Source organism: Pelophylax lessonae, assembly GCF_965119305.1.
Source record: "Pelophylax lessonae genome assembly, chromosome: 9".
In the NCBI taxonomy this organism is placed as follows: Eukaryota; Metazoa; Chordata; class Amphibia; order Anura; family Ranidae; genus Pelophylax; species Pelophylax lessonae.
This window is the reverse complement of record NC_138776.1, coordinates 263453598-263472229: the sequence shown is the minus strand read 5'-3', so window position 1 is coordinate 263472229 and position 18632 is coordinate 263453598. Positions and strand designations below refer to the sequence as shown.

General features: G+C 45.6%; 2 protein-coding genes across 2 annotated transcripts in view; one reads left to right on the top strand and one right to left on the bottom strand.

Annotated features, from left to right (window-relative positions):
* Positions 1–18632, bottom strand: part of LOC309564430 (uncharacterized protein) — a gene marked incomplete at its 5' end in the record, with an annotated part of 504148 nt that overhangs the window by 438545 nt on the left and 46971 nt on the right. The gene's annotated exons all lie outside the window — the stretch shown is intronic.
* LOC309563899 (uncharacterized protein) lies at positions 9447–15458 on the top strand (the record flags this gene model as incomplete). The annotated part of the gene is made up of 2 exons (XM_082268532.1): positions 9447–9495; positions 14095–15458. 2 exons carry the CDS (start codon positions 9447–9449, stop codon positions 15456–15458), a joined length of 1413 nt encoding a protein of 470 aa, XP_082124658.1.

Sequence of the window (18632 nt, the reverse complement as noted above, 5' to 3'; positions counted from 1 at the left end):
AGAGGTTCCCCCCCCTAGTTAGTAACTTGCGTTTATGTTTCTGACGCCCAAGTGCATTACTTTACATTTTCAACATTAAACCTCATCTGCAATGTAGTTGTCCACCCCATTATTTTGTTCAGGTCTGCTTGTAAGGTTACCACGTCCTGCATAGAAGTTATTGCCTCACTTAGTTTAGTATCATTCGTAAATACAGAGATTGTGCTGTTTATCCCATCCTCTAGGTCGTTTATGAATAAATTAAACAGGATTGGTCCCAGGACAGATCCTTGGGGGACCCCACTTTCCACACCCGCCCAATCCGAGTACTCGCCATTTATCACCCCCCTCTGGACTCTCCCCTGGAGCCAGTTCTCTATCCAGGTACTCACCCTATGGTCCATACCTATGTACCTTAGTTTGTACAGTAAGCGTTTGTGGGGAACGGTGTCAAATGCCTTTGCAATGTCCAGATACACCACATCCACAGGCCTTCCTTTATCTAGGTGGCAACTCACTTCATCGTAGAAGGTTAATAGATTTGTGTGGCAAGAACGATTTTTCATGAATCCATGCTGATTACTACTACTAATACCGTTTTCATTATTAAAGTCTTGTATATAGTCCCTTAACATCCCCTCCAAAATCTTGCAGACTACTGATGTTAGGCTGACTGGCCTATAGTTCCCCGGGATATATCTCTGCCCTTTTTTTAAATATTGGTACCCTGTTGGCTTTTTTTTCAATCAGCTGGCACCATACCCGTCTGTAGACTATCTGTAAAGATCAAGAATAATGGTCTGGTTATCACCAGTTCTCATGGGCATGGGCACTGGGAGGAAAAAGGGTCCATCAGTGGCAAAAAAACAATGTAAATGCCTATGGAGATTTTTAAGTATCGTAGTTTGTCGCCATTCTACGGGTGTGCGCCAATTTAAAGCATGACATATCAGATATCTATTTAATCAGCATAACATCATATTTCACATTATACAAAAAAATTGAGGTTTAGGGGTAATGTGTTTTTTAAATGCATTAAAGTGTATTTTTTCCCCCAAAAATTGCGTTTTTCCCTCAAAAATTGTGTTTTCAAAACCGCTGCACAAATACCATGTGACATAAAAAATTGAAACTATCCCCATTTTTTTCTCTAGGGTCTCTGCTAAAAAGAATGTATTATGTTTGGGGGTTCTAAGTTGTTTTGTAGCAAGAAATACTGATACTGTTCGGAAGAAGATGAAGGGAGAACACCCTGAAGGCCAGTCCTGAAAAGTTACCTGTTCGAGCAAATAACCAAAACATCACCGACTACAATCATCGTAAGTATGCTAAGTATAATAATCACAATATGGTCCACAAGGTGGTGACCTGACTTCTCTTAGATGGAACGCACAGACAGGAAGTGATTAAATATAGACAGGAAGGGATGTAAGATACTGACAGGAAGTGATGTAGTTACAGACAGGAAGTGATGTCAGGTATACATGGAACGTTCTAGAGTGAGCGGTGAGTCGGGAGGAATTAGAGAGGAGACGTAGCTGGAAGTGGCAACAGAAGAGGTAATAAGATCTTATTTTATATTTGTAATCTTTAGTTAGATCCCAGATCCCTCCCACTTCCCATTCCACTCGGTAATACTCATCTAGTCGTCTATTTTACCACCTCCCTTTCTTCTTTTTTTTTTTTCAATATCTTTTTATTTGGATTTTTGCAAAAATAAAATGAAATACAAACATTGTAATGCAAATATACATGGTGAACAACGTTAGATCAATAAGGTATATAAACAAGTAAACATCTGAAAGTCCCATACAAAAGGGAAAAAGGAAGGGGTTAAAGGGTCGACCCACAGTAGCCAGCAACTTTGGAAATGTGTGATACTCTATACAATGTACATCATCGCAATATATCCAAACCTTCACCGGGACCCTCTGAGGGAGGGAAAGGAGGGGGGCGCTAGGCTGTGCAGCTAAGAGGCTACTGGTGTCAAACCATATACATGAGCCGCTCCAGGGGGACGCCCCAAAAGGGAACCTGCTGCGACCACCCATTTAGCCCCGCCCCCCACCCTATCCCCCCATGGCCCCACCGGAATCTCCTCAGAGTCAATCAGACGATAACACCAAATAAGATAAGTCATAGAGGACCATTGTTTTGGACATAAACATTCCAGGCGGACCACCTGGCCCTGAATTGTTGCATTTTAAAAGCATTAACTGCTAAAGTTTTCTCGTGTGCACACGATTCACTCACTATTTGAATTACTTCTCTCCTGGTCGGGGTGTCTTCACATTTCCACTTACGTGCTATGGACAGCCGTGCAGCAAAAAGGATATTCTGGACCACCGTCCTTAGTTGGGGAGGGTATTTGTCAATGTTTATGCCTAGTAAGGCCTGTTCCACAGCCACCTTATTGAGAATCCCTGTCACTTCCGCAATTAATTTAGCAACAGAGGCCCAGAAACCCCTCAAAGAGATACAGGTCCACAGGACATGAAGCAAGGTTCCAACCTGTCCGCACCGTCTCCAACACACGTTGGAAACGCCCGGGTAGTACTTAGCTATGGAGTATGGTGTCTTGTACCACCTCATGTGTATTTTTAAGAAACCTTCCCTGAAGTTGGAGCATCTAGTGTGAGCAGAGGTAAGTGCATAGGAGCTTGTCCACTGATCACCCATAAATTCCTGTTCTAGGTCACCTTCCCACTTCAAGTGGTACTTGTTTTTCACGAATGACCTCTTACCCTGCAGGGAGGTGTAAAATTTGCCTATACCTTTTGTTTGTTGGTTGCTGCCGAAGCATAACGTGTAAATTGGTTCTGGGATAGATATGTCTACTGAGGTTATGGAAGATATTAAGGTGGTCACTCTGTGGAGCGTAAGGTATTCCTTGGCAAAGGGTGGGAAGCGGGCACACCATCTAGTGAAGGAAAATCCCTCCGGACGGTGCGTGATATCTCTGACTGTATGGAGGTCATATGTGGACCAGTGCGCTAAATGAAGATTCGGGGATAGGAACGATAGAGCTGTCAGGGGGATAGGAATATCCACCTGCTTGGTATCTTTGGTTCCATGAGCATAGAAGTACTTCCATGCACATACAGTGGCTGAGATAGTGGGGTGCCCCCTAGGATGGTTGCTGTTGGGAAATGAGGTGCTAAGAAGTAGGTCTGCCAGGGTGCCTTGAGACACCACTGCCTGTTCAAGTCCCTTCCAGACAGGTGGCTGTGTGTCTTTCAACCAATGTATGGACTGGGCAAGAACAGCAGCCATGTGATAGTCCCGTATGTCCGGAACACCCATGCCCCCTACATGGGGGTGTTTGATCAGGTGCGCATGGGAGCAGCGGGGTTTCCTACCACCCCATAGAAATTTTGATACCAGTAATTGTACTGACCTATAAAATGTCACAGGAATTTTGATGGGAATAGCCCTAAATAGATATAGGAGCTTAGGGAACGTCAGCATTTTAAACGCTGCATTCCTGCCCGACCAGGAGAGATAGAATTTGCTGAGTCTAGCTAGTTCGTGCGTAAGGGTGTCTAGAAATGGTACAAAGTTGGTTTTGAATAGATCACCAATCTTACTTGTGAGTTTTATACCTAAGTAGTTAATATGTCCATCACCCCACTGAAACGGGACTTTGCCTTGAATCTCTCGTGCCATATGTTTGGGGATAGCCACACCTAGCATGTTCGACTTAGTCTCATTGACCTTATAGTAAGATACCGAACTAAATTCCCGAAGCACCTCTTGAATTGCTGGTAGGGAGGACTGGGGAGAAGTTACAGACATAATCACATCATCCGCAAACAGCGAAATCTTATTAGTTAGACCCTTGATGTCTAATCCCCTAATCTCCGGATGACTTCTAACCTTCTCAGCTAAGGGTTCCATCAACAAAGCAAACACCAATGGGGACAGTGGGCATCCCTGGCGAGTGCCATTGGTTATATTGAATTTAGTGGAGAACAGACCTTCCGTGAAAACATATGCTGAGGGCGCGGTGTAAAGAGCCAACACCGCGTCCAAAATCTCACCCCCCATGCCGAATCGTTGCAGTACTTTACGCAAATATCCCCAGTGTATCCTGTCAAAGGCCTTTTCGGCATCAAGGGACAGGAACACTGTAGGCGTCTTAGTGGATTCGGCATGGTGGATGAGATTTAACATTCTTCTGGTAGCGTCGGTGGCCTGCCGGCCCATGACAAACCCCACTTGATCTTGGTTGATAAGGCTAGGTAGGAATTTCGAGATTCTATTAGCTAGAATTTTTGCGTAGACCTTCAGATCCACGTTTAGCAAGGAAATGGGTCTGAAATTCTTCGCACAGTCCGGGGGCTTCCCCGGCTTGGGGAGCGTTACCACAGTAGCTTCTAGCATTTCAGGGGGGAAGGAGGCAGACGAGGCAGCCCTCCGGAATACCTCCCGGAGTCTTGGAGTCAGGATGTGCACATAACGCTTATAGTACTCCGACGAAAACCCATCAGGGCCAGGAGCTTTATTAAGGGGCAAAGATTGGATAACCTTACTAATTTCAGAATCTGTGATTGGTAGGTTTAGTTCTGCTAAATCTGTGGGACTCAGTGTGGGTAGAGAGATCGAAGTTAAAAATTTGTCAATGTCCTCCGAGGACGGTTGGGGGGTGGATAGATCGTCTTGCAGAGTGTACAGCTCACTATAATAATTGCTAAAGGCGTCGGCAATATCCTTGGGGTTAGTCAAGGATTGGTTTGTGGAATGGTGTGTCAAATTGGGTATACGTTGCCGGGCCTGTGTGTTCTTCAGTTGGGTGGCTAGTAGCTTGCCAGCTTTATTGCCGTGTGCGTAGGAGTTGGCCTTAAGTTTACGTACGCGGGCCTGATGCTGACCAATTAAAAGCATACGGAGTTCATGTTGTGCATTGGAAAGTTGGATACTCACGTCCGGGAGCGGGGTACGTTTGTTAGTTATTTCTAAATTTTGGATCTTACCAAGAAGATCATCCAAACGCTGCCTCCTCTGCCTCCTCAACGCTGCGCTTTTAGACATGAGGAAACCACGTATAAAAGCCTTATGGGCATTCCAAATAGTTACCGGACACACCTCCCCACACTCGTTAATTCGGAAAAATTCCTCCAAGGCCACAAGGACCTCGGACGAAGATCCCGAATCACAAAAAACACCTATGTCATTTTTCCATCTATTAGCCCCTGTGGAAAATACTCTGGGGCCAACAGTTATAGATACCGGGGCGTGGTCCGACCAAGTGATCTGCCCAATGGACGAGTCCACAATTTTTTGGAGCAAAAATTTGTCTGTGAAAAACATATCAATTCTGGAGTAGGAGGCATGAACCTTTGAAAAGAAGAAAAGAAGAGTAATCCCGCTCCGTAGAGTGGTGACATCTCCATACATCCTGCAGGCCCGTAGACAGTAAGAAGTTAGAAAGGTCCGATCTACGGGGACTCGTCCGGGCAGCAGTGGAGATGTCCTGGCGGACATTAGCAACCAAGTTCATGTCTCCCCCCAAGATCACATGACCTTTAATGTCGGGTTGGAAGCGTTTCCACAGTTTGGTGAGATATGACAACTGTCTTGCATTTGGAGCATAGATATTGAGTATGGAGTATTCAACGTTATGGATCTCACAGTGTAGCAGTAAATATCGCCCCTCCGGGTCCGAGATATGAGAACGGTATTTGAATGGTATAGAGTCTTTAATCAAGATAGCCACACCTCCTTTCTTTTTGGGGCCGTTGGCAAAGTAGATGTTTGGAAATTGCTTATTGGTCAGCTTGGGGTGTGCCATCGTACAAAAGTGAGTCTCCTGAAGTAGTACAACATCACATTTCTGAGATTTGAGTTCTCGCCATAGCATATGTCGCTTAAACGGGCTGTTCAAGCCACGAACATTTAGAGAGGTCAGCTTGAACGCCATGGTATGATGTGAAGGGTGGGAGTTCGATCAATCAACTAAAGTCACCAAAAGTCTATGGTTAATATATCCTACCCCAGTCCGTTGTGCCTGGATCGGCGAGGAGAGGGATGATCCCGTAGATGTCTCGGAGGTGCTGGAGAGTCCAGGTGGTGAGTCTGAGGCACTGCAGAGTCCGCTATCTGCCGCTGTGGGTCACAACTGGGTGGGAACAAGGGAGATAAAAGGAAAAACAAAAGAAAGCAAAACAGCAGGGGTAAAGTATACGATAATCCAACGTAGAGCACTTCACACTCAGGGCCCTGCCTAGATACAGTTGCAAACTTTGAACAGCAGCAGGTTCTCGGCCCGTTCCAAACTGTTAAAAAGTAGGCGATATCCAAACGGAAATCTGAGCAGTGTTAATACCGCTAATTCGGGGAACTTGGGATGGTACAGAACAAAATAATCATTTGCAGCCGAACAGAACTGTCGGAGCTAGTAGGGTAGAACGTTTGACCAGAGAGAGGGTCAACTCCAAAGGATCCAAAGTGTCCCTGGAAGTCATATAGATCCATTCGATGGCAGGGGCTCTGTGCCCCAGGTGGAGGCACGATCCCCTTGAGAGTTTTCCTTTTCCAGAATGTCCCATTGTCGCAGAAGTTCAATGCCTCGATCTAGGGTGGAGACCTTGAATTCTCTATCCCCTTTAGTGATGATAAGGGTGGCAGGATAATTCCATCGGTACTGGATATGGTGGTTCCTAAGGGGTTTGGTTATGGTCACTAGATTCCTTCTCCGATTCATTGTGTGTGCTGACAGATCCGCATAGAAGGACAGGCCCTGCATGCTAGGAGGCAGATCCACAGCCTTTCTCACTTTCGCCATGAGTTTCTCCTTAATGGTATAAAAATGAATCCTGGCTATGGTATCTCTGGGAAATTTTTCTGGGATGTGTTTGGGTTTCGGAAGTCTGTGAATCCTATCGACCGCCAGCTCCCCCAAAGCAGTGTCAGGGAGGAGTTCCTGCATAATGGATGTAAGAAAAGCTGCAAGCTCAGGAGGTTTGACTGTCTCTGGTATGCCCCTGATTTTGACATTGTTCCTTCTGGAACGATCCTCAAGGTCAGCGACCTTTGATTTGAGCCAGACCAGGTCATCATCATGCTCATTGTGGGCATCTACCATATTATTGAAAGTGTCTGCAAATTCCCCCATTTTATTTTCAATTGTTGTCACCCTGCCGGCAACTGCAGTGACTGCTGAGTTACACTGTGTTACCAGTTGCAGCATGTCTGAATGAATAGCGGATCGTAGGGAGAGCATAACTTCTTTGAACATAGAAGCCACCACGGGTTGATCCCCTGCAGGGATGGTTGCCAGTGTGTCCTGGAACTCCAGGGTGTCATCTACAGACACGCTGTGATGAGGGGAAGACAGCGCATGAGACGTCTTTTGCTTAGCCTTTACAGGGCTGTTGGACTGTGAGGTGGAAGCCGACGAGTGCTGGGAGTGCAAGGGATCAGCCTGCGTGCTCGGGGAGGGTCCCCTCTGAGCCGAGAGTGCAGGCTGCTGCGTCGGAGATCTAGTGCTGGACGCTCGTGGCGGGCCGGCGCCATCTTGGCTGGGCGGCCTGGTGTGAGGTGAGAAGAAATCACTCATCTTACCGGGTCTGCTACAGTCTTTTCGCTTGTGCGACATGTTCTGGAGAAGCCCGGGAGTGCTCGTTGTAAGTCTGTGCGATCGTGGATTGACCCTCTCCGTCGTATGTGCTCCGATCTGCCTGTTTAGCGAGGAGCTGCTCGCTCACACGTCCATCTACCTCGCTAGCCGGCTCCGCCCCACCTCCCTTTCTTCTTAATCTAACCATATTCCACCCTCATACGCTAATCCGTCCAGATTTCTAAATATTTACTCGTCTTCTTCAACTCTGCCCACTTAACCAACTTGTTTGAGAAACTCTCCGTCTGGTCTTCCGGTCTGCTTCCCATGTATTCCATATTGTATATTCAACTATTTTATACCAATCTCTAATTGTAAGACTTTTTAAGTTTTAGCCAATTTTTGGAATTGCCCCCTTTGCTGCATTCAATAAATTGGGACTATCGTGCTTTTATACTGTTTTTTTGATTTACCAGTTTTGTGAAATAAGCAAACCTACGGGTCATTAGTAATATCTACACCTGTAATTTCCTCAATGTATTGTTGAACCTCCTGCCTTATCCCTATTAATAAAACACAGACCTGACCAGAGAGGTGAGATGGACTCTGGGAGATCACATGACATCACTCTTATCTCTATTAATAAAACACAGATCTGGCCCGATTCTCAGAAGATTCTTAGAAGGACACAAGGATCTCTACAAGGACGTCATGATGGAGAATCAGTCGTCCCTCACATCACCGGGTAAGAGGAGACTTTATTGTAAAGGAGAGAGCAGTACGGAGGATCCACCTAGATCCCCCATCATCTGATGTATTCAGTCAGTGTGTGTGATTCCTACAGATGGATCCAGTAATGGGAACCCACCAGAGAGATGTCCCCGTCCTCTGTATTCCCGGGATTCCACACAGGAAGATCACACCATCCCCCACCATCATCAGGTAGGTGAAGATGAAATGAAGATCATAAAAGTGATCTGAGTATATGAAAAAATATTCCACTTTTAGGTATAAGGTTATTTGTGCTCACATTTTAAAGAAAACATTCCTTACTATTTTGTTTTTTTAGAATGAAAACCTTATGCATATAAAAGATGAGGTTAAAAAGGAAGAAGAGACGTATGTGATGGGTGATCAGCAGTTCAGGGAAGAGGTTGGGATGATGGACAAAGTTAAAGAGGAGGAATCTTCTCCAGACATCAGCAGAGGTGAGTGATGGCCACTAAATACAAAAACTGTTCAGGTATATGGATTGATGTTTGAGGATCTGTAGACCCATTTCTGCAAGGATGTCATGATGGAGAATCAGCCGTTCCTCACATCACCGGGTAAGAGGAGACTTTATTGTAAAGGAGAGAGCAGTACGGAGGATCCACCTAGATCCCCCATCATCTGATAAACACATAGAAACAATGTATTCAGTCAGTGTGTATGTTTCCTACAGATGGATCCAGTAATGGGAACCCACCAGAGAGATGTCTCCGTCCTCTGTATTCCCGGGATTCCACACAAGTTAACATTAAAGAAGAGATAAAAGAGGAGGATGATGAGAATTTTGTAATGAAAGAGGCAGAGTTTCCAAATGGTCACAGAAAGCAGTACCAGGACACCATGGAGGAGTCATCCAGTTCCAGAAATCCACCAGAGAGATGTCCCAGTCCTCCGTATTCCCGGGATTCCACAGAGGAAGATCACACCATCCCCCACCATCATCAGGTAGATGAGAATGTAGGAAAATGATCCCAAGCCATAAGAGATATCATTCTTCTATTATTATTATTTTTTTGTATTTAATATTATTTCTGCCATTTTGTTGGTTTAGGGTGAAGATCTGATAAATGTACAAATTGAGGTTATAAAGGAAAAGACGTATGTGAGGGGTGATCAGCATTTTACAGAGGAGGTTGGGATGATGGACGCAGTTAAAGAGGAAGAAACTTCTCCAGATATCAGCTCGGGTAATTATACAAGAATGGTTTAAAGCTTACTTAGTGATGTTTGGTTGGGTGGTATCATTGATCCGGTTAGTTGTCATAGTTTGGTGTTGTGATTGCACCCAGTTCCACCACAGATCTCTTTTAACCACTTTACCACCGGAGGATTTTGCTGTCTTCCGTCCAGGCCACTTTTTGCGATTCGGCGCTGTGCGACTTCAACTGACAATTGCGCGGTCATGCGACGCCGTACCCAAACGAAATTTACGTCCTTTTTTTCCCACAAACAGAGCTTTCTTTTGGTGGTATTTGATCACCTGTGCGATTTTTACTTTTTGCGCTATAAACAAAAAAAGAGCGTTTATTTTGAAAAAATAACAATATTTTTAACATTTTTTTATATGAAATTCCCCCCAAAAAAGATGTAAAAACCAATTTTTTAAAAAATTTTTGGCCAATTTGTTTTCTGCTACCTATGTTTGGTAAAAAAAATCGCAATAAGCGTATTTTGATTGGTTTGCGCAAAAGTTATTGCGTTTACTAACAAAGGGAAAGATTTCTGTCATTTTTGGTGTTTTTTTTTTTAACGCGTAATGGCGGCGATCTGCGATTTTTTTTGCGGGACTGCGACATTGCGGCGGACAGATCGGACCCTTGACTGACATTTTTGACACTTTTGGGGGTACCAGTGACATTACTGCAGTAATCAGTGCTATATATATGCACTGTTACTGTAAAAATGACACTGGCAGGGAAGGGGTTAATTTTATTGGAGAGGGAGGGGTTAATGTATGCCTGGTGCTTACTGACGTGTAGGGGGGGAGGTGACTGTGTGAGACAGGGACAGATCGGATGTCCAGCTATGCTGAACAGTCCGATCTGTCACTCCCTGTCACTATGGAGATCCGTCCGCTTGTGTTTACACACAGCGGGCAGATTTCCACACTAGATCCCCGGCGATCGGGGCAGAGCAGCGGCGATCGCCACTGCTCCTCCCCTGGCCCGACTCCTGCTGTGAATGAAAACAGCGGGAGCGAGCCTCCGGCGGCGCGCAAGCGCCGCCCAGAAGGGGGAGTGTCTGACGACGTTAATACTACGTCGTCAGACGATAACGAACCACTCTGCCGCAGTAGTATTACCGCGAGCAGACGTAAAGTGGTTAAACTTAAAAATCCTCGAGCGACATATATGACTCTTGAAAAATACCTATTTTTTTTTTCTTTTACTGCCTTGCCACATATCCATTCCTCAATATAACGTCCTATCCCAAACAAATGAGGAGGAGATACTGTACACTACATAAAAGGTCCTTCTTCATTCCTTAATATAACATTATGTGCCCAACAAATGACGAGAAGATACTGTACACTAGGGATAGACTGATATGGTTTTTTCAGGGCCGATACCGATATTTTCACAAGGTATCGGTATCCGCCAATATGGGCCGGTATTTTGCACATTTAAAGTTTAGAAAAATTAAGACAATTTTTGACACAAATCTGGTACTGAACATGTTCATTTTTGTTCAGTGCTTAATGGCTGGCTTGCTGGCACCCTGTGGTGGGTGGATGGCTGGCTGGCACCTTGTGGTGGGTGGGTGGCTGGTACAGGGCCTATGGGTGGCTGGCTGTCTGGCACCCTGTGTTGGGTGGACGGCTGGATGGCACCCTGTGGTGGGTAGGTGGCCTGCACAGGGGCTGTGGGTGGCTGGCTGGCACAGGGCCTGTGGGTGGCTGGCTGGTACAGTGCCTGTGGTTGGATCGTACAGGGCCTGTGGGTGGCTGGCTGGCTGGTATAGGGCCTGTGGGTGGCTGGCTGGCTGACTGGTACAGTGTCTGTGGCTGGCTGACTGGTACAGGGCCTGTGGCTTGCTGGCTGGTACAGGACCTATGGATGTGGGTGGCTGGCTGGCACCGGGCTGCTGCGGGTGGGTGTATGGCTGTGATACACTCCCATGAGACTAGTCCTGACTCCAGACAAGGCTGTCTAAGGCGAGGGAGGTGGCCTAAGAAGGCAGAATGATGTCACAAAAATATCGGCAATATCGGCCAGTTCCGGGGCCAATACCGATATATCGGGGAAAGTGCATATCGGCCACGCCGATAATCAGTCTATCTCTACTGTACACCACATAAAAAGGTCCATCTCCATTCCTCAATATAACGTCATGTTCCAAACCATAACATTGTCATCATTTCAATGGCATTATTACTTAGTGATGTTTGGTTGGGTAAGGTTGTATCATTGATCCATGTCAGATCTCTTCTAAACTTTGAAATGCTCGACCAACATACACTGCTCCAAAGAATGAAAGGAACACTTTGAAAACACATCAGATCTCAATGGGGAAAAATATCATGCTTAGTCTCGACACCGATATGAACTGGGTAATGTGTTAGGATCTATACTGGTATGGACTGGGTAATGTGTTAGGATCTATACTGGTATGGACTGGGTAATGTGTTAGGATCTATACTGGTATGGACTGGGTAATGTGTTAGTATATATACTGGTATGGACTGGGTAATGTGTTAGGATCTATACTGGTATGGACTGGGTAATGTGTTAGGATCTATACTGGTATGGACTGGGTAATGTGTTAGGATCTATACTGGTATGGACTGGGTAATGCGTTAGGATCTATACTGGTATGGACTGGGTAATGTGTTAGGATCTATACTGGTATGGACTGGGTAATGTGTTAGGATCTATACTGGTATGGACTGGGTAATGTGTTTAGATCTATACTGGTATGGACTGGGTAATGTGTTAGAATCTATACTGGTATGGACTGGGTAATGTGTTAGGATCTATACTGGTATGGACTGGGTAATGTGTTAGGATCTATACTGGTATGGACTGGGTAATGTGTTAGGATCTATACTGGTATGGACTGGGTAATGCGTTAGGATCTATACTGGTATGGACTGGGTAATGTGTTAGGATCTATACTGGTATGGACTGGGTAATGTGTTAGGATCTATACTGGTATGGACTGGGTAATGTGTTTAGATCTATACTGGTATGGACTGGGTAATGTGTTAGAATCTATACTGGTATGGACTGGGTAATGTGTTAGGATCTATACTGGTATGGACTGGGTAATGCGTTAGGATCTATACTGGTATGGACTGGGTAATGTGTTAGGATCTATACTGGTATGGACTGGGTAATGTGTTAGGATATATACTGGTATGGACTGGGTAATGTGTTAGGATCTATACTGGTATGGACTGGGTAATGTGTTAGGATCTATACTGGTATGGACTGGGTAATGTGTTAGGATCTATACTGGTATGGACTGGGTAATGCGTTAGGATCTATACTGGTATGGACTGGGTAATGCGTTGGGATCTATACTGGTATGGACTGGGTAATGTGTTAGGATCTATACTGGTATGGACTGGGTAATGTGTTAGGATATATACTGGTATGGACTGGGTAATGTGTTAGGAAGGAAAGGATGCCACATTGTTTGATGGAAATGAAAATTATCACCCTACAGAGGGCTGAACTCAAAGACACCCCAAAAATCAAAGTGAAAAAATGATGCAGCAGGCGAGTCCCTTTTGGTGAAATGTCATTGCAGCAACTCAGAATGGTCCTCAGTAGTGTGTATGGCCCCCACGTGCTTGTATATATGTCTGACAACATTGGGGCATGCTCCTAATGAGATGATGGATGGTGTCCTGGGGTATTTCCTCCCAGATCTGGACCAGGGCATCACTGAGCTCCTGAACAGACTGAGGTGCAACCTGTCGGCATCGGATGGACTGAAACAGAATGTCCCAGAGGTGTTCTATTGGATTCAGGTCAGGTGAATGTGGGGGCCATTCATTGGTATCGATTCCTCCATCCTCCAGGAACTGGCTGCATACTCTCCCCACATAAGGCTGGGCATTGTGGTGCACCAGGAGGAACCCAGGACCCACTGCACCAGCATAGGGTCTGACAATGGGTCCAATGATTTCATCCCAATACCTAATGTCAGTCAGGGTGCCATTGTCTAGCCTGTAGAGGTCTGTGCGTCCCTCCATGGAGACGCCTCCCCAGACCATCACTGACCCACCACCCAACCGGTCATGCTGAACGATGTTACAGGAAGCATAATGTTCTCCACGGCTTCTCCAGACCCTTTCCCGTCTGTCACATGTGCTCAGGGTGAACCTGCTCTCATCTGTGAAAAGCACAGGGTGCCAGTGGTGGTCCTGCCAATTCTGGTGTTCGATGGCAAATGCCAATCGAGCTCCACAGTGCCGGGCAGTGAGCACAGCGCCCACTAGAGGACGTCGGGCCCTCAGGCCACCCTCATGAAGTCTGTTTCTGATTGTTTGGTCAGAGACATTCACACCAGGGACCTGCTGGAGGTCATTTTGTAGGGCTCTGGCAGTGCTCATCCTGTTCCTCCTTGTACAAAGGAGCAGATACCGGTCCTGCTGATGGGTTAAGGACCTTCTACGGCCCTGTCCAGCTGAAACTGATTAACAACCCCCTCTGCTACTTGACTGACCAGATGAATATCCCAGGAGTTTCCCTGACTTGATGCTATACTCTGATTATAAAGTGTTGAGCAGTGTATATGAGTGTGGAAAACTCTTGGTAATTTTTCTTGTCTTCTGACAGACGGACTCTGTGGTGGGAATAGAAGGACATCGGAGGAAGATGTGACTACAGAAGATAATGACATGGCATCTTCTCCAGAAGTAAATCCCGTTCCTCATAATATACATGACAGACCTCACCATTGGAGGAGATCATTGGAATCTCCTGATACTTCACATAGTCCTCTAATATCTGACAGTGCCGACAGGTGCGGGAAACCATCTCATCTCAGGGAATCTTCTTTATACCATAAAGGGGTTCATACAGGAGAGAATTCATTGTCATGTTCAGAGTGTGGGAAATGTTTTAGTAAAAAAGGAAACCTTCTAAAGCACCAGAGAATTCACACAGTTGAGCGTCCCTATTCATGTTCAGAGTGCGGGAAATGTTTTAGTCAAAATGCACACCTTCTTACACACCAGAGAATACACACAGATGAGCGTCCCTATTCATGTTCTGAGTGCGGGAAATGTTTTAGTAGAAAAGGAAACCTTCTTCTGCACCAGAGACTTCACACAGGAGAGCGACCTTTTTCATGTTCAGAGTGTGGGAAATGTTTTAGTGAAAAAGGATCCCTTCTTAAGCACCAGAGAATTCACACAGGGGAGCGTCCATATTCATGTTCAGAGTGCGGGAAATGTTTTGATCGTAAAAAAACCCTTCTTAACCATCAGAGAATACACACAGGTGAGCCTCCCTATTTATGTTCAGAGTGCGGGAAATGTTTTAATGATAAAGGAAACTTTCTTAGCCATCAGAGAATACACACAGGCGAGTCTCCCTATTCATGTTCAGAGTGCGGGAAATGTTTTAATGAGAAAAGAAACCTTCTTAGCCATCAGAGAATACATACAGGTGAGCGTCCCTATTCATGTTCAGAGTGCGGGAAATGTTTTAAGGATAAAGGAACCCTTCTTAGCCATCAGAGAATACACACAGATGAGCCTCCCTATTCATGTTCAGAGTGCGGGAAATGTTTTTATGGTAAAGGAAACCTTATTAACCATCAGAGAATACACACAGGTGAGCGTCCCTATTCATGTTCCGAGTGCGAGAAATCTTTTAGTCAAAAAGGAAGCCTTCTTCAGCACCAGAGAATTCACACAGGGGAGCGACCTTTTTCATGCTCTGAGTGCGGGAAATGTTTTAGACAAAAAGGATACATTCTGCAGCACCAGAGAATTCACACAAGGGAGCATCCCTATTCATGTTCAGAGTGTGGGAAATGTTTTAAACAGAAAAGAAGTCTTCTTTGCCATCAGAGAATGCACACAGATGACCTTCCTTATTCATGTTCAGAGTGTGGGAAATGTTTTAGTCGTAAAGGAAACCTTCTTAGCCATCAGAGAATGCACACAGGTGAGCTTCCCTATTCATGTTCATAGTGCGGGAAATCTTTTATTCGTAAAGGAAACCTTCTTAGCCATCAGGGAATACACACGGTAAATCATCTGATCAGGAAAAGGAAAAAAGTAAAAAACTAAAGGAGAACCCTGTTGCATTACATTTTAGGGACCACCATGTGAGTAAATTGGATGGTCTGAAAATGAAAGGTATTTTTGTTTTGGATTTGCCCCCCCCCCCCCCCCCAGAAGAGGGGACTGTGATAGGATACTCTTATGGAAAGGAAAATTGTGGATTTACAATGTAGACACCCTGATGCCCAATGGATTAAATCCAGAGTTTAATCTGAGTGTATTTCTGGAAGGTACCTGTGGGTGGCGATGACGATACTATTACCTTTATATTTTCACACCAGAATGACTAACTGGTGGGTCTCCATATTATGGCTACCTATTACTGGCTATTTATTGGCCTTTGTGGGGGTTTATTATCCTTTGAGAAATTCTTCCTGTATTTACCCCGGGGGTCTATGGTGAGCCTTCTACTCACTCTATAAATATTAGACTGGGCTTGCAGAGACCTCGAGAATTCCATTGACTTTTTCCCTCTGCTGTCGATCTTTATACTTACCCCTATGTTTTCTGTGGGCCTTTGCCTGACTCTATGAGTATTAGACTGAGCTTGAAGAGGCCACGGTAATTAATTTCTACTTTTTTGTTGTGTCGTCAATTTCTACTATGGATGGGCCCTCTGCCTTGTGTATGACCAGAGAAAGTGGGAGCAATCTGAGTATGTTTTCCCTTTTCTTCTGGACTGCTTACAATTGTAGCCAATTCTCATCTCCTGATTCATTCCGTTATTCCATGTGTCAGAGGTATAACTAAAACCTTCAGGGCCCCGGCGCAAGAAACCATGAAGGGCCAGCTGGCCAGGGCCCTTCCCTTCAAGCCTGGGGCTCTTCCCACTGATCCTGGGGCCCTTTACTCTCGTTGCGGAGGCCTTTATTATGGTCCTGCAGCGGGACCCTTTCACAAATTCTGCAGTGCGCCCCCTTCCTGCCATCTTGGAGCCCCCCACGGTGGTGGAATGCCAGGGCCCGGTCGCACGTGTGACCTTTGGAATCCTGGAAGTTCACCCCCCACTGGTGTCAGTGGTTTATACTTTTTGGTATTTTAATTGTATTATTTTTTATCATTTCATTTTATTTTTTTACAATGTGACTGACTATGACTCTGTCCATTCAGAAAAGGAAGGAGCTGGTAAATTACATATTTACCGACCCTTCTTCCTGGTTCTCTATTGTGACACATCCCCTGCAGCACTGCAGCAGCAGCTGGCAGGAGAGGGGGGGGGGGGGATCAGGGGAACACACAGGGGCCAGAGACAGCAGAACACAAGTGAACTGGATAGGAGGAGTGGCGGGGGCAGCATACAGAGGAACCAATCTCCTCCATTTTCCTCCTGCAGCCACAGGAGGAAAAATGAGGAGAGTGATTTCTCTACATGTTTCCCCCTGCCGCCCCTCCTATCCAGGTGTACAGGGGAGCCGCAGGCACCCCCTGGAGCATGGGGTCCAGTTGAAATTGCAACACCTGTAGTTACGCCCCTGCCATGTGTTACTTATGTCTTTGCTATGATGCTACTTTGACAATATCACTGTGGGGGAGGATGCAGTTGAGTTCATTGAATTAAACAATATAAAAGGACCTTTAACATTTCCCCTCCTCTGATCCGAAGAAGTCCGCTGCTAGGCGGACGAAACGCGTCATCCAGTGACATTTTGTTACCTCCAGATTATGACCAGGTGTGCAGCGAGCCATCCTTAACCCAACTACCTGGCGTGTGTTGTTTGATACTAGCCGGCTGGCTGCTGACACACTGACCGCACTCCAACACGGAAAGGCTGGCTCATGGGACTGCACTCATCAGCTAAATTTATATTTACCAGCGAACTCGTAATGAGGATACTTTGAGACTGATATGCAAGGACTATGACCACTAATCAGCTTTCGACTGATCTTGGAATCCTATGTCGGGGGTGAAGCGACAGGAGCAGTGAGTATACATACTCCCAAAATTGTTTTGGTGATACATACATTATCCTGCTTAGCTCCCCCTTGTGTGAATCTGACCGTCCATCGTAAGGTGGCTTAATGCATGGATTTCGGTGAACCGCAACTCTAAAGCAGGAACACATACTGCCAGCGGAACTTAAAATGCGTCTACAATTGTGCATTCATTGCTAGGATTGCTCCATGGATGGACTCTACTGATCCTCGATTCTCATGAATGTTGAACCAGGAATGTTCCCTTTAAGCAACCTACTGATCACTTCATCTTTTCCTCTTAAGAACTCCCCACTTTGTAAAGTGATATATACCTTTTTCACTGACTCTGGTTTTCAACCCAAGTTCACTCTATGCCATATGATTGATCTGTCGGCCACTGTACTGAAGCCTTGATTAACTGCTTAGTGGATGTAACGGATCAACTGGCACCCTGACTGGGTACCTCCATTGACGGATGCTTCTAGTGCTTCCCGAGGGCTCCAAGCCACGAACCCCCATGAACCGCCGCAGCTTGGTTGGGGTCTCGCCATCTCCTACCCACCCTGGACCTACGACAAGGCTCCAGGTTCCAGTGGGTGAACCTCTCTTTCCCCAGAGAGTGAAGCAGGAACCGGAACAAGCTCTTCCAAGAGCTTAGTGATTATTCAAGGGAGTATGAAGAGCATAGCAATCCCTTGTAGCAGATTCCCCCTAATAAGAGACAGGACTCTAGATTGATGGTGAAGTAGAACTCAAGGTTTAATGGTACAGCTGCTCTTTTATACAGCCCCCCCCCCCCACATTGTTACCGCCTAGGTGGACCTTGTTTGGAACAGAACATGCACAATCCAATAAAACAGAGTATTACACTCAGTCACTCCCATACAGTGTACACAATCCCTCCTCTCTGCCTGATTACATTATCATATGCAGATGAAATTGTATACAGAAATAGAATTAACCTGAACTAATTATCTAGCCGTCTGGACAGAATACACATCCCACCTCATTACACAAACAATAGAGAGAGCCTGTCTGACACTGAAGTACAATACATATTAGCATAAGTGTAAACACAGACCCCATTTGAAGAAATCTAAACCATTAAGTATCTGTCTTTCACTCCCAGTGACAGTGAGTACCGTCACAGTGGAAAGTTCAGAGTGC